General features: G+C 36.3%; 1 protein-coding gene across 10 annotated transcripts in view; it reads left to right on the top strand.

The window, feature by feature from the left end:
* The window catches only part of KIAA1109 (KIAA1109 ortholog), a 115,029-nt gene that overhangs the window by 88,185 nt on the left and 3,392 nt on the right, over positions 1 to 23,452 (top strand). For 4 of the 10 annotated variants that reach the window (XM_035323487.1, XM_035323488.1, XM_035323493.1 and 1 more), the window contains 22 exons: positions 210 to 319; positions 1,848 to 1,938; positions 2,475 to 2,537; positions 3,943 to 4,187; positions 5,091 to 5,306; positions 6,738 to 6,918; positions 8,119 to 8,311; positions 10,436 to 10,597; positions 10,713 to 10,852; positions 11,871 to 12,072; positions 12,495 to 12,698; positions 12,812 to 12,991; positions 14,264 to 14,401; positions 14,780 to 15,040; positions 15,711 to 15,861; positions 16,127 to 16,284; positions 16,802 to 16,994; positions 17,176 to 17,393; positions 17,988 to 18,239; positions 18,822 to 19,025; positions 20,493 to 20,687; positions 22,721 to 22,855. In XM_035323487.1, the coding sequence (XP_035179378.1) occupies positions 210 to 319; positions 1,848 to 1,938; positions 2,475 to 2,537; positions 3,943 to 4,187; positions 5,091 to 5,306; positions 6,738 to 6,918; positions 8,119 to 8,311; positions 10,436 to 10,597; positions 10,713 to 10,852; positions 11,871 to 12,072; positions 12,495 to 12,698; positions 12,812 to 12,991; positions 14,264 to 14,401; positions 14,780 to 15,040; positions 15,711 to 15,861; positions 16,127 to 16,284; positions 16,802 to 16,994; positions 17,176 to 17,393; positions 17,988 to 18,239; positions 18,822 to 19,025; positions 20,493 to 20,687; positions 22,721 to 22,855 (3,892 nt within the window). The remainder of the gene's footprint in view (positions 1 to 209; positions 320 to 1,847; positions 1,939 to 2,474; positions 2,538 to 3,942; positions 4,188 to 5,090; positions 5,307 to 6,737; positions 6,919 to 8,118; positions 8,312 to 10,435; positions 10,598 to 10,712; positions 10,853 to 11,870; positions 12,073 to 12,494; positions 12,699 to 12,811; positions 12,992 to 14,263; positions 14,402 to 14,779; positions 15,041 to 15,710; positions 15,862 to 16,126; positions 16,285 to 16,801; positions 16,995 to 17,175; positions 17,394 to 17,987; positions 18,240 to 18,821; positions 19,026 to 20,492; positions 20,688 to 22,720; positions 22,856 to 23,452) is intronic. The other 6 variants (XM_035323491.1, XM_035323490.1, XM_035323485.1 and 3 more) reach the window with 6 other exon arrangements.

Genomic DNA, 23,452 nt, shown 5'->3' with positions numbered 1-23,452 from the left:
ACCAATTCCAGCAAGTGTAAAAGGTGAAAGTTTATCAGCATTTGCCAGTGTTTTCATCTTTGCCTCTGGATAGAGATGCATTTTAATTATTATGGAACAAAAATATCTTTTTGCTTTACTGGCACACCTGCGTAAAGTAAGACTTCAGCTTTCCAGAATTTCTTTCTCACTAACCTCAGTGTTGCATTTAAATATTCTTCTTGATTTAGGCTGCTTCATTGAAAGACAAATGGGGTCTCAGCTACAAACCCAGCTACAGCCGATCAAAGAGTATTTCAGCATCAGGAAGACCACCTCTGAAGAGAATGGACAGAACAAGGTAAACTGGGAATTTCAGATCTGTGATGGCAACAACAGCATGTGGAAGAGGAACCATTGGTCTTAGGCCATTAGAATTTTTTTACTATACAGCAGGAGTTGTATGTGGTTGAACTGGATAGGCGGAGGTCATTTTGGAAGATGGACAAATTCATTCGAAAAAGGAATTTTTCACTCTTAGGCAGACTTATGTGGTATGTCAAATACATGTTTCTACTTGCACACACAGAAAAAACACAGGGCTTTTTTATAGAATCCTGCTTTTGTGACATATTGAAGAAAACTTGCGTGTAAGGCAAAAAAGGCTTAGTGTAAATAAATTTGATTTTTACATTTGATTCTCAATCGTCTGCTTTTGAAAAGGGCTGTTTTAATGAGAGAAGGGAAGGGGCATTCTTTTAGTTTGTGAATGGTAACTTGCTGTTAGTCTCCTCGCCTATATAATACGTGCATTTTTCGTTTCATCATTTAATGTCTGCTGAGCAAACTACACTTGCATAATGACACCTTTCAGTAAAGTATTTGGATTGGTTTTAGAATATCCACATTTGAGTCTGTTGCTTCTGTAGATCCAGCTGTTGAGTTCAGAGTTTGGAATTAAAGATATGCTGCATAATTATGTATTAAATATAAAAGATCTTAAAATAAAGGCGGAGATGAATGTTAGAATTCTTTGATTTTTTTTAAATATAAGAATAATAATTCTTTGTAGAAATTTGTTTTAAATTTGAACACTTAAATAAGTGAATGGAAACCTATAAATAATTCAGGTGTGAAAAATATCAGACAGCAGAAATTCCAGAATAAAAACCAGCTTTAAATAAAGTTATTCAGAAGTTTATTTTTCAAGGTACCTTTGAAAAGAAATCGTTCTTATGAATTAGCATAATTGATGATTAAAGCCAAGAGTTGAAGGTATGAATGTTCTAGTTCAAGATCTGTTGGATGAAACCCACTTCTCTACCTTTTCACAAGGTTACCTGAAGAGAACTAGAAGTTGTATAGGAAATATAATTAGGCTTCTGTGTTGCTCGGTAAATTATTCTTCCGGGTAGGATGATAAGAAACAAAGCAGTGGAAAAACTTAAGTGCTTTGGTTGTGAATGAATAGTAGTATATATGTAAGGCCAAATAATTCATTTCACTTGGATGAGAAAATGCATAATCTGCCAATGTGTTTTATGCACTATGTGGTAGATCATGTGTATCTTGCTTTTTTCTGTAATTTCTGCATGTTGGCTCAGGATTAAAAAAGTTACATAAGTAAATAAGGCAGATACTGTTTAGCGACAGACTACTTGCCAAGTAACGTGTAGCTGCCTTCTCTTTCCTTTGCCCCTCCTTTCTTCCTTTTCATGTACCATTTCATAAGAGCTCCACTTATGATATAATACTTGTCTTCTTAACAAAATTTTAAGTATTGACTCTGCTTTTTTATTGCCATGTATTTGTGTAGGTAACTGTTTGCATGAATGTAAAATACTGTAGGAAAACTAAACAGATGTTGTGTTTTGTTTTTTTGTTTATAGCTCTCGACTAGGAGACAGTGAAGATCTCCCAGATATCCGGGTAGATGCTGCATCTCCTGGGCCAAGAGTAACTTTCAACATCCAAGATTCTGTAAGAATTACTTTATATGCCATACAATTGTATGCCCTATGCCATTTGATGACAAGTTCCATGAGATGGGTGCACCTAGACAGACCTGAATTGCCTAAATGTTTTTGTGTGCGTGTGCCTCAAATGATTGATGTTTGGAAGATAGGTTTGTTTTGACAGAAGACAGATGTGTTTGGAGTTCTTAACAAAGCAATCAATTGAAACATTAGGGAAAATACTAATATTATTTTCTTGGGTTCTTTAGGTTGGCATAATAATAATACAGTCCTGCTGGAATTTTTACTAGATGTGTGCAAAAATCATCTAATATCATTTATGTTTAAATCTATTTAAACTTTTGAAAACAGGTATTAATAAGTTTGCTATAGCCCTGCAGGTATAGCCTTTTGTGTGTCTGAGACTGATAGTTGAATCTTCAATTTTGTTTCAGTTGCTATGTTTTCTTATTTTAAAAATGGTCCTGTTATGTTGTTTTTTCATGGCTGAGATTACTGCAATTGTTTTAATTTTTCTTTTTCTTTTCACTTCTAATTAAGTTGAATAAAACAGTTTTGGGGATTGCACAACAATCCAGCTGTCCAGGGGAAGGGTATTTTCAGGTATTTCTGAGAAGGAACCATCTTTGCCAGAGAACTAATTTATCTTGCAGGGAGCTGCTTTTCAGTATTCCATCTCTTTAGCATGCAGCTAAACAGAATGTATATCAAATCTAGAAGTATTTAAATATGTCAAGTAAGCAGAAGAATATGATAGGGTGTTGATGAACTTTCCAGATCTATCCTTGCATACAACTAAAACTTTTAAAAATGAATTACTGGACTTTTGTTCATATGTTTGTGAAGACTCTGATCAAAGCTGCTGTAAAGTGACACAAGTTTAGACTTAAGAATGTGCTTTGGAAGGATTTTAGTGTGTGCAGGTGTCCTCATCTGTTGCATTGTGTTAAGATTGCAGTCATCAACACCAGTACAAAATAATTGGTAGAAATAAATCCTTTCTGAGAGGGAAGGAGAAATCAAATGTAGAAATGTGCTTTGCACATTTAAATATTTTCACCATCCTGCCTTTTTTGTTGTTGTTGTTCCTTAAAGCATCCTACCTTTTATATACATAAAATACATAAAATAAACTATATATATATATATATATATATATACACATAAATATATATTTTAAAAAAGCCCAGTTAGGTTAAGTTTTGTTGGTGTAACAAAATGTTACCAAACACTTAGAAGTGTCAAATGTTGAATATTCCTGCCTCTCATGCCCCCCTTACTGACATTATAATGCCAGTTCTTAACTTCAGCGCAGTTCTCATTTGAATTTGCAGATGATGACTGCGTAGCACTACAGTAAGACTGTATAGGTAGTGCTGGTGTTATTTTTTTTAGATATTTTTTCACATGCATGTTAAATAAGTTAATGTTTGAAAATTCCTTGTTGTGTTCTTTATGGTAGAAATAAAGATAGGAAAATCTTTCTTAGAAAAGTGACCTGAACTTCATTTCATGTCAAAGTACTTTTGTTAAAGATGTTGAGGAGGAGATCAGCCCAGAATTGCAAATTGAGACCATACATTCTGTGTTAGCATTCTGCATGCACACCTCACTAATGCTTCTGGATACTTTACCCCTTTACGAGGTTGATGATGATTTTTCCTTTTGTTCTTTTCTTTCAAAATATGTTTACAATTTACATGAAATGTTTCCATTCCTTCTGATTGTATGAATTGATCAGAGCATGATACATCTTTAGCTAACAGCTTGAGCTCAATCACTAGGTGATGGCAAATGTCTCCACACCAAGCTTTCATTCCTTTCTTTTTCATAATCCATCTTGCAGTTTCTATACCTGATATTGCTGCATTATGAGGAACTTGGGACTGAGAGTTTCTCATAGCATTCTTGCTTTTTTTTTTTTCCTTCTTATTTCCAGAGCTATCTAATGCATTCTTAACTGAAATACCTGTAGAAATTTAACTACTCTTTGTCTCTTTACAATCAGTTTCCAGAGGAGACAGAAATGGACCTGTTGTCTGTAACTATTGATGGTCCCTCCCATTACTCATCTACTAGTGAAGGCTCATGTTCGGTATTTGGTTCACCCAAAACTCCAGCAGTCTTCTCACCTGGCATTCCCTTCCAGCCTGAAGAAGGACGTCGGGATGACAGCTTATCATCAAGCAGTGAAGATTCTGAGAAGGAGGATGACCATGAGAGAGAGAGGGCATATTTTTATAGGAAACCACCGTAAGTAATAGTCCTAAGGAAGAATGTGGAAATTTCAAAAATGCATTTGAAATACTGAATTAAGTATGCAAAATTTTAAGGCTAAAAAAATATTTTGGGCACCACAATTTGGAACGGTTATAAAACTGGTAGAGTGTCCAAAGAAGGTCTACAAAGGTGGTGAAACGCCTGGAGGGGAAGGTATATGAGGAGCAGCTGAGGTCCCTTGGTTTGCTCAGCCCAGAGCAGAGCAGGTTGAGGGGAGGCCTCATGGTGGCCTGCAGCTCCCTCACGAGGGGAGCGGAGGGGCAGGCGCTGAGCTCTGCTCTCTGGGGACAGCGACAGGACCCGAGGGAACGGCATGGAGCTGGGACAGGGGAGGGTCAGGCTGGGTGTTAGGGAAAGGTTCTGCACCCAGAGGGTGGTCGGGCACTGGGACAGGCTCCCCAGGGCAGTGGTCACAGCACCCAGCCTGCTGGAGTTCCAGAAGTGTTGGGAAAGTGCTCTCAGACTTACGGTCTGGTTTTGGGTGGTCCTGTGTGGAGCCAGGAGTTGGACTTGATGATTCCTGTGGGTCCCTTCCAACTTGGATATTCTGTGATTATAGCTCCACAAAATGGATGTAATAATGTGAGCATCATATTAAAAATTAAAAAATATAGATTGTATACGTTTTCATGCCTTTTCTTGATTGAGAATTAAAGCTAAGAATGGCTTAGTTCTTTGTATTACCCTAGCCTAAGAAAGGATACTTAGTAGTATATCAGTAGAAATGGATCATTGTATTGCTGTATATCACATAAGGCTTTCTCCAGACAAGTTCTTAAAATGTCATTTACTTAGTGTGAACACAGTCTAGAGTGCCTCCTATCATCTGTTCTGGTATATGCTGTGCTAATATCTAATCCATTATTGTGTCGGCAGGAGTACCTCCCGCAAGAAAGCATCAGGCTTTGCTGCTGTCCACCAACTCTTCACTGAGCGCTGGCCAACAACACCTACAAACAGAAGTATGACTGGCACAACCACAGAGAGAAATATAGACTTTGAACTTGATATCAGGGTTGAAATTGATTGTGGAAAATGTGTACTGCATCCCACAACACTTCAGCAAGAACATGATGACATCAGTTTACGAAGGTAAGAGTCTTATTACATAGTTGCTTCATGAAGAAGAGTATTGGTACTTTATTCTGCTTTAGCTGATAAATTCATCCTGGTATTTCCATCTCTTAAGTTATTGCCATATAATAATTAATGGTTAAGTAATTAATGACTCTTAAGCACTGACCTGTTTGAAAAGCACGGAAGATGTATAGATGTATAGTTTTCTACTACCAATTTATTCTAAGTAACAATCACTACATCGTAGCATCACCACAGGTTGCAATTGTCATGCCTGAGTATGGCACAGGGGGTTGCACTGCTTTAGCAAAAATCAGTGTATGCCTCTCTTCTGTTTTTTCTTTTTTTCTTTGGTTTGTTTTTTAATAATTTTAGTTTCCATAAACAAAATTTAAGGTTTTCCAAGTGCATGGATTCTTACTTATTTTTTCCAGCCTCCAAACAAGTAACTTTACAACTTCATGAATAAACAGAATGGTTTGACTAATAGTAGGCTATGCATTTCCTCATTGGTCCCTAAGGACTGCCATTTTTTCTGAAAAAGCGTGCTAATATTCTCGTGTTGCTTTGTTTAGTTAAATGCTTTTATTTTTTCTAAAACCATATAAGGTAAAATGACACGAGTGCTTTTCTTCTGATCATAATGAGTTTTGATCTCATCTTCAGTTTTTAAATGCTTTCATTTGTTCATATGTATGTGGTTGGGAATCTAGTGGCAGCATTACATACTTTTTCTAAATTTGATAAGGTGTTTACATATTTGTGAATTTTAAGAAGTGCATTGCTTCTCAGCAAAGATAATTCTTAGTAAGTGTAGTAGAAAGAAATGAGATTTACTTGTTTTAACTCTAAGAATAGAAACAGTTGAGAAATTCTTCTTTCTTGCTAGGATGTATACATAGGAGATATAAAATCATAGAATAGGGATCCATAAAGATCTCTAATTATAAAGCAAGTTTTTCTCTTCCCATGACATTTTTTTCTGAGATACGCAAGGAAAAGGATTATCATATGTATTTATATGAAGATAGCCTTTACTGCACTGAAGAAAAATGGCGAATCTTTCTGGAAATCAAGGAGTTGTTCTCAGATAATGCAGGATAATGTAGATGAAATTGACTGTAAGAGTGAAGAGCATCGGACATCTTTTCTCTAATTTATTTCAAAGTTTTATCAACTTTAACAGTTTAGTAGATTTTGCTGCCTGAAATAATGGTGTAATAAAAACATGATTATTTAAATAATCATGTAAAACCAGAGTGGACAGACAGAAAGGACATAGAGGTCACTGAAAATAAAAAAGAAAGCGGATATTGATATGTTTCCTCAGGTAATTCATACTACATGTTTTGTTTTAGAAGTCCCTGTTTTTTACTACCAGAAAATATAATATTTTTAATAAGAATATTACGTTGGTGTCAATAGCATCCGGTATATTTATTTTAGGAGTTATGATCGGAGTTCCAGAAGTTTGGATCAAGAGTCTCCTTCAAAAAAGAAGAAATTTCAAACTAATTATGCATCTACTACTCACTTACTTGCTGGCAAGAAAGTGCCATCATCTCTACAGACAAAATCTAGTGATGTGGAAACAACAGTGTTTTACATTCCTGGGGTGGACGTAAAGGTAAAAGCAGTGTATAACCGAGCAGGAAAACACCTGAGTCTTTGTCTCTGCCAAAGTCTGATTTCAAAGTATATCCATTGGTGCAGTATATGTAATTTCAAAGATACAGAACGCCTCACCAAAGTCTTTTCAGCTCTGTAGGTATTGTTAAGATAGAAATAATGATTTCTGTAATACTGCATTGAAAACTGATGATTTCCCCTCATTTTCTTTGGGAGGGGAAAAAAAATACAAAAGCTTGTTTGTACCATCACGAACAGAGCTATGCCAACTGAAGCTCTGTACAGTGTTTGTGATACTACATAATGAAAATAATTCAGTTCCACTTACGTTTTGGTGTCTAAGCATTTGTCTTGGATATTTTGTTCTCTGACAGCGAATTTTTATTCTATGCCCTTTTAAAATAAAGATGTATCTGCTTGGTGTCTGTAACTCATAGGAAGGGCAGCTTAGTAGTTGGCCTACATAACATACAAAGCTCTCATGTTCTTGTGTTTGTGATTTGAAATCCTATGGAGTAAGAACAGGAAAAACAGATCACTGCTGCATGGAAGCTTCAATTCCATAAATTCCATAAATCACATGCTCTTCAGATGAGATAGCCTTTTTTCTAGTCTTCTTCTAGTGGAAAGACTTTGTATGTCCATCTTCTAGTATTCCAGGCTATTTTCAGAGATAAGAGTTATGCCTCAGGTCCAGCCTGTTGCTTTTAGTCAAATGCAGTAATAGCTGTGGATTGTCTACAGCTTTTATTATGTTCTGTAACTTTATTGACAGTGTATTATCCACATGTGGGAGATGTGAATGCTTGGAATTGTTTTTGTTGTTTTTATTTTTTTGATGATTTTGTGTATACAGACTTTTAGTAGAGGATTAGTTTCACCCTGCAGTAATACAGAAAGAAAGCTGTGTGGACAGGAAAAATAGCTGGTTGCACAGGACGTGTAAGGTTTTACAGAGAAATAGCTCATTTCCTCTGTTGCTCTGTTTCCTTTTTTGTTTTCTTTTACAATTTACCTGTGTTTTGTACAAAGATTTCAGATCTTTCTGTGCACTGGCTATATCTGTAGAACATGAATTGAAATGTAACATATCTTACAATGATATTTTGGTAAATAATGAAAAAAAATAGAAAGGTGTGGTATAAAACTGCTGTACAGAATTGAGCTATGAAGAACATTAATCTTTCTTTGCTTTCAGTTACACTACAACTCAAAGACTTTAAAGACTGAATCGCCAAATACTTCTCGAGGATCTTCGTTGCCAAGAACCCTTTCCAAAGAGTCCAAGCTGTATGGTATGAAAGATACTGCCACATCTCCTCCTTTATCTAGCACTATCCACAGCAAGACTAACACCTTACTTCCTCCCCAACCCCCACCCATCCCATCAGGTACCTATAGACAGTAACCTTCTAAAACTGTCATGGATTTCTATTTTTCCTTCATATAATCTACCAGCTTTAGATCTGTCTGGACATGAGTGAAAAGCACGTTTATCAAATCTTGACTTTGACTGCAGAAATGTGATCCCAGAAGCATGAGTGCAGTTCATAAAGCTGCATTTTTAGAGTTCTCTGGACAAACCAGTCTCAGTAACATCTGCTAGAGACTCCATATCACAGAGAAAGGCTGTACTGCCTTCTCCCATTTTTAACTTAACAAAATAAAGTTTATTACTGGAAAGCAAAGCTTAAGTATCTATATAAAAAGTGAGTGCTGATTTACTTTATTCTTCATAATCCAAGAAAAAAAAAAATCAGATGAATCCTTGATTTCACACACTATAACATTTGAAGAATACTTCTTAAGTTTTCCACTGCTTTTTCCCAAACAAGCAGTGTGTGAAATTCTTTCTGGAATTTTGAGTTTTGTCAGTACTATGTGGAATAGCCCAATTCCAGAAAGCAGTATTTGTATTAAAGGTATTTGTGTTAATCAAAATACCAGACTAGCATCCTCAACTGTTGCTGTCCATTAAATAACCATGATTTGGAATAACATGAGTTCTGAAACTTCTGTTTTATCTCAAATGATTCCTGTTTTCAAGTAGGAGCCCGTTGTTACATCATGTCAGATCTAGAGGTATGTAGATTGCACCTCCAACCTCTGAGACATTCACTCTTCTCGCCTTTGTCATTGGAGTATCACTTTAAAAACAAAGTCAAAACTTCGTCAAAATTCGTTAAGCAGGAAAAATTAGTAACTGGTATGCTGGGAGAGAACAGTGAAATGTGACACTTTTCCTCAATTGTCCATGCTGTTTAGCCATTAGCTCTTACTCCTTTAAATGGCCATCTTCTTTATGATTACTGAGTATTTTGTTACCTTGGTTTATACTACTTTTCCTCAATTTTGTTCTGTACTTATCCATTCTCTTTCCAATATTTTCCTTTTTTATTTTAATCATGTCATGTCCAGTTGTTTTATATCTCTAACCTCTAGATTTGGGAGGACTTCTGGGAATTACACTTGTAGGATGATATGAGTGTCTCCCAAAATGAAGGGTTGCAATTAGGTTGCTTTCTATGTACTGTATTTTTTAAACTATTAATTAGTTTTGATTTGTTTTAATACACTGTACTTATTATTATATAGATTACTTTTTCCTGTGAAATCATCCTCTCTTGCTGTCTTTGGTCTGCAAGAAGGGCAAAATGGGACAATATAAACAGAGGGACTGGACAGAATAGTTTACATAACATGAAAATTTAGTGCTGCTTATTTTAGTATAGTAAAAGGGTTTTTCATCTCTGTTTTAGTGATTCACTGTTTATATTTTATTTGGAGAGCTTCAAATCAGCATCTCTTGTTTGAATATAAATGATATAATTTGTCTCTATTCATTCTAATCGTGGCATTTCATACAGATAGTAATTGAGCTGGTTCTAATACCTTCTGTGAATAATTTGCCAAAAATATCTTTATATTTTTAATGAGCATGGTTCCAAGTGCTAGCCTTTTCAATATGTTAAAAGACAAGTCTTTTTTTTTTTTACATTCTTGTTATCTCCAAGCATTAAAAATGTAGGTTTAGAAACTTCAGTTATTTGTTGCATAAATGTGGTAGGACTTGCCATTTACAGTTTTAATCTTTGAACGTCCTTTTTTTTTCCTTAAGCTGTCATTCTTCCCAAACTTGTGTATTTTATTTTCCTGATTTCTCTTTCATTTCCAGTCAGCTCTGTTTACTTTGCATTGTGTTTGGAGAAGAATTTTGTGTGGCTGATTTTGGTGGTATTAAAAAAAAGAAATAAAAATAATGTAGGAGTGCTTCATGAAGAACAAGCACAATGCAATTAAAATCAAACATGACAGACGAGTAGTTCTTTATTACACAGTTTGCTTAGCAAAATCTTAGAGTTGAATTTTTTTTCTAACTGATCTGATTTATGCCTTTCCAGATGATGATGCTGAAAATTAGAAGAAACAGCTGTTAGTTATGAATTATCTTCTAATGTTTATCAGTTACAGTTAAATGGTTTTACATTAGACAAATTTATCTTTCAATGTTGCAGCCAAAGGGAAAGGAAGCGGTGGAGTGAAAACTGCTAAACTATACGCATGGGTTGCACTTCAGTCATTGCCAGAGGAAATGGTGATTAGCCCATGCTTACTGGACTTTCTAGAGAAAGCTCTTGAAACCATTCCAATTACACCAATTGAAAGGAATTATACAGGTAAGTTGCATCTTCGTATTTTAGTATTCTAGCATTTCTTTATTGTGTTCTGATGGCACTGAGCTGTAGTTTCTTTAAATTCCACTTTCTAATGAGTTCTTGTGCTTCTTAAAAGCTGTCAGTTCACAAGATGAAGACATGGGACAATTCGATATACAAGATCAGTTAGAAGAGTCCACGACATCGTTAGTATCGTCATCGACATCAGCATATTCATCCTTCCCTGTAGATGTGGTGGTTTATGTACGAGTTCAGGTGAGGTTTTAAATAGTTCAGTATAGTAAGTAACTTCAATCACAGTCTTTGAGACAGTCTTTGCTTCTAAGTTTGTTTTTTAAAAGTTTAAAAAATATTTTCAAGCGCCTGTTTTGAGATACTGATGTCTAGTGTGATATGAGGTAAGACTTATTTCAGTAGAAGTTCTGACATCTTTCAGTTCCATGGAGACCAACAGAAATGACTTATTCTGAGAAATCACAAGAATTCCAAGCATTTTTAACCTTTACCTCTTCCTTGCCTCTTTTGGACTTCTTTTTGGAAAATATCTTTCATAGCTAGTATTTACATCCATTATTTGTAATTGTACATCCATTACAAACCAACAGATTTTCTCAGTATGGTAAATGTGAAAATACAGGAATGTACAGTGCTTGTCTACATACATGTTCAGACTGCTTCGTATTTGATGAGTCTAGACTTTTTTGTTTCAGAGGGAATAATGCTACTCCAGACTGAGTCAGAGCACTTGAGCTTGAACTGCATGCTGCTGTTTTTTCTGCTTTGCTAAAACAACATTGTTCTCATGGTACAAATTTGATTACACTCCCAAATTGAAAATCTTCTAAAAAAGCTTTTTTATGCTTAGGAAAATTAACCACAACAATCTGTAGCTCCTCTCAACTTTTTCTGTAATCTCATCTAGCCAAGCTAAAGAGTCATTTATAGTTATTTCATGAGGTGAAACTATGAATTGACCTGGGAAGGAGGAAGAGAGGGGTATGTACATGCCATATGCTGCATGCAGGATTCCTGCTTTTGTTTTCTAAAAAGTGTTTCCAAATACTACTCCTGTTGTTGGAGGGATTCCCTGTATCTATACAAACTTGTACAGTTATCTTATTAATTCTAAAACCAGTCTGAGAAGGTTGTAATTAGCTTATATTTTTAGATATAAATTTATATATATAAATTAACAAGCCAAATTTGGGGTGGTCTTTGTATTTGATATGCTTTATAAAAAAGTTGAATGTGCTTTACTTCCTCTGTGTTTTAGCCTTCTCAAATCAAGTTCAGTTGCTTGCCAGTATCAAGAGTTGAATGTATGCTGAAGTTGCCATCCCTGGATCTTGTTTTCTCTTCAAACCGAGGAGAACTGGAAACATTAGGTACAATGTACCCCTCAGAAAATGTGTCAGTTGGTGGCAGTACTTCACAGAGTGGCTCAAAGAATTCAGTTAGTAAATCTGGAGCATCAGGTACAATATATATGAATGGCTATACTATATGCAGCTTGTAGCAAAAATAAAATGTTATTTTCTCTAAAATTTGAACAAAAATAAGCTTTTACAGACCATATGGATATTTTTCTGTGTTACATTTATCTTTATGTACTATGACTTCAGTAGGGTTGCTTCACGTTGTATCAGTTCTTTACCTTTTGGTAAAAGCTTGCACAGATACAGTATACTGGATTTTTTCTTTCCTTGGTTAAACAAGTTTAGTTACCTGTTATAAAAGGCTATCACCAATACACAGAATGTTTAAGCTGCAGTGCTACTACAAGGGCGTAATTTAGTGTGCATTTGGTCTGTTTAATATTCCTGTTGTCAGTATTATTTCATGTTTGAGAATGTTTTTGTATTAAAACTAACTTTCAGAAAAAAAATATTGACTTTAGGTTCATCACCTGGACTAGGCAGTCCTCTTGGCAGAACACGCCACAGCAGCAGTCAGTCAGACTTGACTACTTCTAGCAGCAGCTCTTCAGGCCTGAGCTTTACTGCCTGCATGTCTGACTTTTCCCTTTACGTGTTCCATCCGTATGGAGCTGGAAAACAGAAGTCTGCTGTTACTGTTCTAACGCCTGGATCAGGAGCCCTAGGTACAGTACAAGTTTTCATTTGCTTTGGTGAACATAGTAAGTTTGGCATGGCTTTCTGAACTGAAGGGTTGGAAAGGCTGTGGAAGATTAAACTCTCTCCTTTCTATTTCTAGGTAATGTGGATGAGGAATCAACTTCGGTCACTGGTCGGAAGGATTCTTTGAGCATTAACTTAGAGTTTGTGAAAGTCAGCTTGTCACGAATAAGGCGCTCAGGAGGTTCTTCCTTTTTTGAGAGTCAGTCTGCAAGTAAAGCTACAAGCAAGATAGATACTACCTTGATAAACATATCTGGTAAGTGCTTTTTTCATTTTAATCCCATCTATTTAGCTAATTAGGGAAATGCTGTTCTAATAACATACTTTATGCTCAGCAGCTTTTGTAGATGTTACAATGTAAGAACCATATACCTGTAAGTGTGCAGTATTTTTTTGTTCATTTTGAATGAAGGAGGGCTTGATACATTATTTAAATAGTGTACTTGGAGTACCTATTTGCAGATCCACCTTGTTATTCTCCTGATTCATTTAACGTAAACAAATGGGCTTACTCAAACACATCTCTGATACCAGTCTAAGTGGCTATACATACCCTTGAATATTTTGATATTGTACTGGTTCTGGCTAGGATGTAATTAACGTTCTTCACAGTAGCCCATGTAGTGGACTTTGGATTAGTGGCTGAAACTGTGTTGTTAACACTTTAATGTTTTGACTATCAGGAAACAGTGCTCACGTGGCTTCAATGCCTGTTCTCTTTCCCACTTTGTTTCCTGCACAACCCAGTGTGTGTACGCTAGCGGGGGATAAGAAGATCTCTTTATGCATTTTATAACAGACGTAAAACAATGTTATTTAACTTTATGCTAAATTTATTTCCAAAGTTGGTTTTCAGATGAACTTAATCTGTTAATCACTAACAGTTTTCATAGTCTTCTCTTCAGAAACAGGTATTTCAAAGCTCTTTTTTGTTACCTGAATAAGACGGTCTTTTACAGATGTTCACCCTTTTTTTTTTTAAAAAAAAAAAAAAAAGAAACTTTATGAGAATTAGAAATATTCAAGCCATCTCCCCATGGAGAAAAACTGAAGTGGACTGTGTAGTGCAATTACTATGTAGTGCAATTCCCTATGAAGCTGCAGTGAGAGCTGGACTCCTGAACATTTAAAGAACCTTGAAGTAACAGTGGGTTTTTATGATTTTTTTTCCCACTGCACATGGAATCCTGAGTTAATGGGCAAATAGCAGAACGGTTGTTATTAATCTGCTATTAAAACCCCCAGAGTCTAAGATGCAGATGCTACACAAGTAGAATCCAATATAATTTATATTCTTAGATTACATTTTCTCCTATAAATGTGTTTGTATCATATTCTGAATTTGGAGAAGTTGCAACACCTCAGTAAAACTGCAGGTTTCAGCAACTGCTTTTCATTACAGCAGAGGCTGTACTGCTGGGGTAGAGAAGTATTTGACTCAAATGAAGGCCGGTTAATTATATTTGGTTACCAAAACCTGTTACCGATGAGAGTTTACAGTTGTGTATATGTGTATTTTCTTTTTCAGCTGTCTGTGATATAGGATCTGCTTCTTTTAAATATGATATGCGGCGACTCAGTGAGATTCTAGCCTTCCCAAGGGCATGGTACAGGAGAAGCATTGCTAGACGGCTTTTCCTAGGTGATCAAACAATAAATCTGCCAGGTAAGATACAGCTTCTTATCAGGGAAAAACTTATTGTGCAAAGGATTACAGTAGGAACTGCATAAACATAAATTATTTTTGGATTATTACATACGTGACTAGATATAAATGCAGAAATAGAAATGTATTATTACTCCATATGCAGTCATTCTAATGAATTTAATAAAAACAAATCTAGAAGTAAGAAATGAAGAATTTCTAAAATAGATCATTGAATTCCTTAGAGCAAATAATAATACATACATTAAATAAATTGTGTATTTATGACAAATGACGCTTATTTTGAAACTCTCCAAACACTGTTTAGTATGTGGGAGGGTATTATTAAACAAAAACAAAATAATTTTGCTGCCTTTCATGTCTGTCTTTTTTTTCCAGTAGCATCTGGTCCTGGAACACCAGATTCAATTGAAGGGGTAAGCCAACATCTTTCTCCTGAATCATCACGGAAAGCATATTGTAGGACGTGGGAGCAACCCTGCCAATCTGCTTCGTTTACACACATGGCACAATCACCTAATGTTTTTAGTGAACATAGTGCAAGTAGTAGTATGTCACCTGGGACAGCATCTCATAACTTAAAGTCTCCAGCTGTTACAAGATCCAGGAGTGTGTCTGATTCTTCAGTGCCTCAGAGAGGTTAGTAGACAACTATTTATTTTTTATTTTTCTAAATATTTTAATCAGGTGGATGAAAAAAATTGTTACTACTTTATATTTTGCTATAGGCAAAATATCTTTAGAAAAGAAAGAACAGTTATTTTTATTCTATTTAGAAAGCAAGATGTTAGTATGTGAACAGTTTTTAAGACAAGACAGATGGAGAAGGATGCACACTGGTACGGTGGCTTGTTCATACGAAACTTTGCACAATCTTATAAGAGTATCTCTGGGGTTTTTGTGAGGAAAGAGTGAGGAAAACCCTAATTCTTGAACTCATGACTTGTCGCTTGTGCAAATAACCTCTACCTGAATATTCTAATACTAATAATTTGTTTTTTGTGTATACTTTTAATCAGTTAAAGAATATAAAACATAGTCCTGCACACCAAACTGCAAATTTAAAATATTTTCTGTAAAAGATCTTATCTTAATAAAACTAAACATGTAAAATACATCAATTTCTATTACAGCTAAAACAATATGTACCACAGATTCTCTAGTTCGCACTTATACTTACTTGTAGCTTTGTGGTGCTCATTAAATAGGGTGTTAATTTGTTCTTTTTTAATGTCTTTCAATGTATATATTCTGCCAATTTTTCCTAGTATGTGGAGTCATTTAAATGTTTGCCTACATATTTGTTTAGATGCGCTCTCAAAAACGTCAACTCCGTTTAATAAGTCAAATAAAGCTGGAAGCCCACAAGGAACACCATGGGAAACACTAGTTGTATTTGCTATGAACCTGAAACAATTAAATGTCCAAATGAATATGAGCAATGTAATGGGCAATACCACGTAAGTATAAAACAAGTTCAAGCATACTGTAGCAGACACTGTTATTCTGGGGGAAAAATAAAAAATATAAAAAAAATCACCACTGCCTTTTAACAGCCTGTTGTTTTCTAACTTTAAATTCCTAATTTTTCCAGTTTTGAACTGTGAAGCCCCTTGTGAATGCTGGTAGATGCTTTATCATAAAGCCCCATATTTACTGCAAATAATTTTCTGTTTTTCTTTCGAAAGCCTGGAAAAATTTTGTTTATTTTCATCTCTGTTCTAGGTGGACCACCAGTGGTTTGAAAAGTCAGGGTCGCCTGTCTGTGGGCAGTAGCAGAGATCGGGAAATTAGCATGTCTGTTGGTTTGGGAAGATCCCAGTTGGACTCCAGAGGGGGGGTCGTTGGAGGTACCATAGATGTTAACACCCTGGAGATGGTGGGTAAGTTGGAAAGCTGCTTGGTATTAGTATATGCTCTGGACAATAGCTTTGGAAAGCTAAAGTATGGACACAGTTCTGCTGTTTTGTGAACCTGATAGTAGGGAGCATAAAACTTTGCATTCTTATTTGTGCTTTCTGACTATGAAACACATTTTGAATTGAAGGAATAACCTCCTGATTAGGGGTGCATTCAGTGTCAGGGCTGCACTAAAATTGCACCAGCTAGCTGTGTGACCCTCCAGCCCCTTTCAGCTGTTTGGACAGATGTCAGCTGAAAAGACTCAGAGCATTTCAGCTCCTCCTAGAGTTTCTCAAATGCTTAAGGGAAGGTGGTTTTGGAAAGAGACTGGACGTTCTTGCTGTAAATCAGTGTCAGGACTTTCCCATGCATCTGGAAGAAACCAGTGCTTCCTCAGTCTCTCTGTATCATGAGGATGGCATAAGGGTGATGTTTCTGGTAAAACTGATCTTCTCACCTTTAATGCTATATTTCTGTGTTGCCTTTTTTCTATTTCAGCTCACATTTCTGAGCACCCAAACCAACAGCCCAGTCATAAAATACAGATTACCATGGGTTCTACTGAAGCACGTGTTGACTACATGGGATCCAGTATCCTAATGGGGATCTTTAGTAATGCAGATCTTAAACTACAGGACGAATGGAAAATTAATCTGTATAATGCTTTGGACTCGAGCATCTCTGATAAAAGGTAATACTGTTTGCTGTGTTTCAAGTTTATCATGTTTGGTAATGCTGAATTCTGTGTGTATGTAATGTGTCCAATGTTGATAACTGAAATTGTAAGTCTTCCAGAAATTAAAGGGTCTATTTTTTTAGTGTCAGTAGGAAATAGCTTAACAGCAAATGTTCTCCTGGTTTTTAATATCTAGTGAGATATTTGTCCATGGGGACTTGAAATGGGATATCTTCCAAGTGATGATTTCAAGATCGACCACACCAGACCTAATAAAAATAGGAATGAAACTCCAGGAGTTCTTTACTCAGCAGTTTGACACAAGCAAGCGAGCTTTGTCTACCTGGGGACCAGTTCCTTATCTCCCACCAAAGACAATGGCCAACAACTTAGAGAGAAGCTCACATGAACAACGTAAGTGGTACAAAAACCAGTATAGTTTCCAACTTGGATGTTTCAATTGTGCAAAATAATCTGAGAAACTTTATGCATGTAAGCACATCTGTTTGACTTAAAATATTTTTTGTATATGTTTATGCCCTTTAAATTGAGGCTTTTCAAGGAAGAGGACATATATCTTGGGTATCCTGCTATACCTGTGGTACAAGAAAGAAATAACTTACAACATTTTTCAGGTTTTAGTTAAAATGTGTATTTTTGTTAAAATATTATTGCAGTTTGAAAACTGTAAATTTATGAAGTCTATTTCATAAAAATTATTTCTGCTTTGAGTAGCTGTGTGGTGCTATGCTTACGTTATATTAATCGTGAGCTGAAAACATCATTTATCTGAACGCAACAAGTCAGATTTCCAAGTACACTTGTTCAGGTTCTCATAAACTACAATGATCCCAGATGCCAAAGATGAAACAATGTTAGTGAAATCCCATTCATTATTTCTAATCATATTTCTGTTTTTAATAAAATATGGACTTACAGCAGCAAACTCTTTTCTGTATCTTTCTCTTTCCTAAAGTTTGTTCTTACCATTGTGTGTTCCCTTTCTAGTGTTGGATGCAGCCCATCACCGTCATTGGCCAGGAGTTTTGAAGGTGTTGTCTGGGTGCCATATATCCTTATTTCAGATGCCATTGCCAGAAGATGGAATGCAATTTGGAGGATCCATGAGTTTGCATGGAAACCATATGACGCTGGCTTGTTTTCATGGACCTAATTTCCGTTCAAAATCTTGGGCCTTGTTTCACCTTGAAGAACCCAATATTGCATTTTGGACAGAAGCACAGAAAGTTTGGGAAGATGGTAATTTAAACCATTTCCTTCTCTCTTAAAATCCTTTAAATGAACTTTAAGAATATATTGGTATATCAGAATAAATCAAAGGAAAACTTACTTTCTTTGAATTCTGAATCAAGATTATTTCCCTAAAATACACTGTTTACCTAAAATAATAGTCTCTTCCCTCTCCATTTTTATCACCAGTGGTGATAAAATATCATCTGTGGTAAAATGCAAAGTATGTTATTGTATAATTATATTAAATATGTCCCTGATAATATATCTAGGAAGGGGATTGTCTGCTTGGTTAATTGCATCTCTGTGCTCTGTGTTCATAGAAGCCTTCATTTCTACGTGATGAATGTTGGAGGTCTTATTGCTTATTTTGTCTTTATATTGAAGTTTTTACTGTCTGTATCTACCTAGAAATTATTAATTTTTTGGTTGTTTGCAACCATTACATGAGGTTTTTAATGCTACTGGCTTAGTAATTATTCATGGTGGATACCTGTGCAGGTGATATGAAAAACCCTATGACCCTTACCAAGTTTTTTTTTTCCATTTTTCTTCTCTCCCAACCCAATATCCCTCACATCTTCAATACAGGTACTAGTGAACATTCTACATACATTGTACAAACACTGGACTTTCATTTGGGCCATAACACCATGGTCACCAAACCATGCGGAGCACTCGAGAGCCCCATGGCAACAATCACAAAGATAACAAGGCGCCGCCATGAAAATCCCCCACATGGAGTTGCTAGTGTGAAGGAGTGGTTCAATTATGTTACAGCCACAAGGAATGAAGGTGAGGTTCATTAAGCTTTGGGATTTTGCTTGTCGGTCAGTACAGTTTGTGCTGTTAAAAGCTGCTCTATTTCAAGTGGGCTATGAAGAAGGGAGTTAGAAATAACAGTTTTCTTCTTAAGAACCTTACAGTAAACTATGGAATAAAACATGACAATATGCTGAACAGCTCAAAGTGTTACTGTGCAAAGACCTTTTTCAAATTGTGCAGTAAAGCCAAAGTGGTCTGCTAGTGAATGGGATGTTTATGTATGGTATTGCAGTAGTTCTACTTTTAATCCTTTGCTTTTCCCCCTTTCACCCCATGCAGAGGTATTTCTTGTTGTATGTAGTTGTCCAGTTCTGATTTTCCAATACGAGGATGTATTTAGTAATTTCATTGTACATGAAGAACTAACAGATGAAGTTAAAGTAGGAATATATTTTTATCTTCTGTGACCACTGCTTATAGGAATCAAAACATTTTGAATCATATACTTAAATCACTTAGTTGCAAAATAAAACTCTCAAAACCAAATCCTAAAATACAGCTGTTGCTATTGTGTTCACAAAAAAAAAACATAGAATCAGTAGAAGAAATCAATTGAATTTCTGTGAAAGGTGAATGGCAGAATATGGTATATAGTCAGAAATGAGCAGTTTACATTGTCTTGAAAAAATATTTTCAAGTTATCGATATACTGTACTAATATTTGTACCTTTTGAAAGACACAACAGGATGTAACGGTTGAAGTTAACAAGCAGAGGCACATGCTGTTAAATGCTTTTACATAGCTCTGTTTTGCTACATGCAGAGTGTTTGTGTACATCAATAAGAACAACATCTGATTATTTGACCTTTTGGAGCCATGCTGTTGAGAGCTGGTTCAAGGACATAATGAACGGTTTTACAATCTAGTAACTTTCTTAACTTTTTGTCTCGTCACAAGTTTAACAACTGAAAACTAATTGAGTAATTCAGATGATATTGCATGTGTGCTATGCTGTAAGTATCATGACAAAGTCATATTCCTGGTCAATAGTGATTTACATCAATGCTGCCTCTGTGAATTTAGGTCTTAGTTGTATCCATTGGAAACATTTATTTTCATTTTAAGTCCTATCATATTTCCTAATGCAGAGGGCATGCTTTTGACCGTGTGGTCTATATTTTACTGAACTGAAAGTTCATTATTAGAACAAACTTGTGATAGGGTGGTCTGCTGAATAAAATTTGGACTGTAAGCTTGGAAAACAGCAACAACAAAACGAAAAACACCACAAAACAAGCAAACAAAAACAATTCTTAGAAGTACTTATGTTTTAATACCAAAACCTATTTACCTATTTCTTCCCTGCTTCTTTATTATGAGATGTATTTCAGTGTGTGAAAGTGCCACTACTGATAGGAAAATTTGTCACTCTGTGCTGACAGAACTTATTTTTAACAAGGCTTACTGAATTAAGGTATTTCCCATTATCCCTGTAGAGTTAAACCTGCTTCGAAATGTTGATGCTAATAACCCAGAGAGCAGCACAACTGTGAAAAGCTCAAGCTTGCTAAGTGGCTTTAGAGGTGGTTCTAGTTACAATCATGAAACGGAAACCATTTTTGCATTGCCAAGAATGCAGCTGGATTTTAAATCTATTCATGTGCAAGAGCCCCAAGAGCCATCGTTACAAGGTATAGTAAAAATCATTTGCATTTCTTGACTCAAAGCTGTTTCTCATGAACAAGGTTTTAAATACAAAGATACTGTGCCAATAAAAAAGAGGTTTTAATCTGAAAATTATTGCAGATGTGCAAGAAAGTACACAGTCCAAAATTCAGAGGGAATTCTGATGAGAAAGTGAAGATCTAGTCTAGAGACCAATCACTGAAAAAAAAAAAAAAAAAGGTTGGAAAAACGGATAGAAACATTGCAGCTGGCTTTTGTTGTTGTTTTTTTTTTGGGGGGGGGGGGCGCCCGGGTGGAGGGCATTTCACAAAATCACAGGAGGCTCTTTATCTACAGGATATATATATATTTTTTAACCTGCCAACTACTTCTAAGCTTCCATAAATGACAAATGCACGCAAGATTCTTCCATCCTATTATGTTCTCTACAGAGAAATCTGTCCCTGAGCTGAAAGAGAGTTTTTTGGGGTAGAGGAATTAATAATGGTCTAACAAGCACAGGTTAGTAAGATGATACTGACTGAAAACAATTTGCCATATTCCTGGACCATGAATACCATTAATAGAGGCAACTTCCCTTCAAATTAAAACCCAAAATGTTGCAACAGCTGCTGCTCCTGATTAGTGGTACAGAGGTAGGCTAAGAAAATTAAAGACAGGCTACATTTGAAAGAAAAAGGTTTTCTATTCCTGTGATGCAAGAAAAGTGCTTGCAGTATGCCAGTAATTCTCAGTCTTTCTCTGCAGGCTCCTAAAACTGTTCCAATGGAGATGAAGACTCTTGTACAGTTAATTCAACCTTGCTGCCAGTAACCTTGCTTTTTTCTCTTAGATCAATTCTCTGAAGCCCTTAGAAAGAATCCATGTTACCTTGGGTGTCTGCAGTTCCAGACTGAAAAAGTACTCTACCGTACCATTGTCAGAAAGGAACTCAGAAGTCTAGCAATTACATTTATTTCAAAGGCAATACAGTTACCTTGTCAGTTCATTAGCTTACCAAACCAGGTGGGAGGAGGTATAAATAGGGACCACTTCAGTACTCACTATACAATAGCCTAGAAAAATCTTAAACAAGTAAGCTGTTATGCGTTACCCAGTAGAAGATCTGGGTACTGAAGTTTTCATACTTCAGCTGTATTCAGTGAAACAGGAAATTGTAACTCAGTGTAATACAAACAACTCTCCTTCCACTCTCAGATTTTTTGGTTAGTAGGATAAAAGACCATACTAGCACTGAAATAGCACCACACCAGGGATCAAAGGTCAGCAGGAGGAAGAAATCAGACCCCTTCCCTGCAGAGCTGTTTTCCAGCAGGTCAGCCCCCAGCCTGCACTGGTGCAGGGGCTGACTCCTCCCTAGGTGCCGGACTCTTGACTTGCCTTTGTTTAAGTTCATCAGGAGTCTCTGCCCAACTCTCCAGCCTGTCCAGGTCCCTCGGAATAGCAGCACAGCCTTCTGGTGGATCAGCCACTACTCCCAGTTTGGTGTCATCAGTAAACTTGTGGGTGCACTCTGTCCTTCAGCCAGGTTATTGATGAGTAAGTTGAACAGGACTGGACGCAGTAGTGAGCCCTGGGGAACACAGTTAACTACTGGCCTCCAACTAGATTGCATCAGTGATCACAGCGCTCTGAGCTCTGCCCTCCAGCCAGGTGTCAACATATGGCATTGTCTACTCATCCATCCCACACTTCCTGAGCTTCCCTATGAGGATGTCATGGGAGACCATGCCAAAAGCCTTGCTGAAGTCAAGGTAGACAGCATCTACTGGTTTCCCATCAGCAATCCAGCTGGTATTTACTTTTAATAAAATGTTAAAGAAGGCTCATTCTGAAAGAAGGGAATATGAGATAGGAACCTAAATTTTATGCTCTTGTTTTCAAAACGTTATCTTCAGAACTGCAGTCAGAACTGTTGGGAAAAGCCTACTCGGTACCAGCAGTAACATTTGCAAGTAATCTGTATTGGAATTCTGTGTACTGTTCTGTATATGGCATGTGCTTAAAATGCATTAATACTATTTTTATTTGACTGTAGATACAAGTGTTAAACCAAAGGTGGAATGCAGTGTAGTAACTGAATTTACAGACCACATTTGTGTAACTATGGATGCTGAATTGATTATGTTTCTACATGACTTGGTGTCTGCTTATCTAAAAGAAAAAGAAAAAGGTAAGCTGTTATTTGTGGTAAGACTGGCCTGACAGTCTGTAATTGTCAAACTACTTGATAGTAAATATTTGCATACTTTCTAAATACAGTTGACTTGTTTAAAAATTTGTTTAATTAAAAATAATAATAAAAAAGTTCCTAAATTGCTTCTATTGAAATCAAAGAAGTAGTATTAAATGTTTGTGAAACTGTTAGTGCTGTGAAATGGTAGCTACCTCTTTTGATCACTGGTAAGTAAAGTTTAACTACACAAAAAGCACAGAACTGTCCAGGAATATTTGAGCTGACTTTAAGTCAGGTCCTGTAAGACTGGAAGCAGGGTAGCTGCATACAGAGTTAGAAACACAGTAGTGCCAGCATGCTGCTATGCCACCATTGTTCAGGACACTCCATTGGTATCTCTGGCACGTGGCTCTGTTGTGTACACATGACTGTTCAGAAACAGCACAGCACCTCCAACACTGTACCTATGTGCAGCATGCAGCTGAGAACAAACATGATCCTGGATTTTTGTTCCTCACCCACTCCTGATGATCTTGTGCTAGTTGAAGTTGTAATCTTGCTCCGATTTGGCCACCCGGTGTTTATTTTTGTAAG

The sequence above is a fragment of the Oxyura jamaicensis genome, chromosome 4 (genome assembly GCF_011077185.1).
Source record: "Oxyura jamaicensis isolate SHBP4307 breed ruddy duck chromosome 4, BPBGC_Ojam_1.0, whole genome shotgun sequence".
NCBI lineage: Eukaryota > Metazoa > Chordata > Aves > Anseriformes > Anatidae > Oxyura > Oxyura jamaicensis.
The sequence above is the reverse complement of the archived record's forward strand: the minus strand, read 5'-3'. Positions and strand labels throughout refer to the sequence as shown.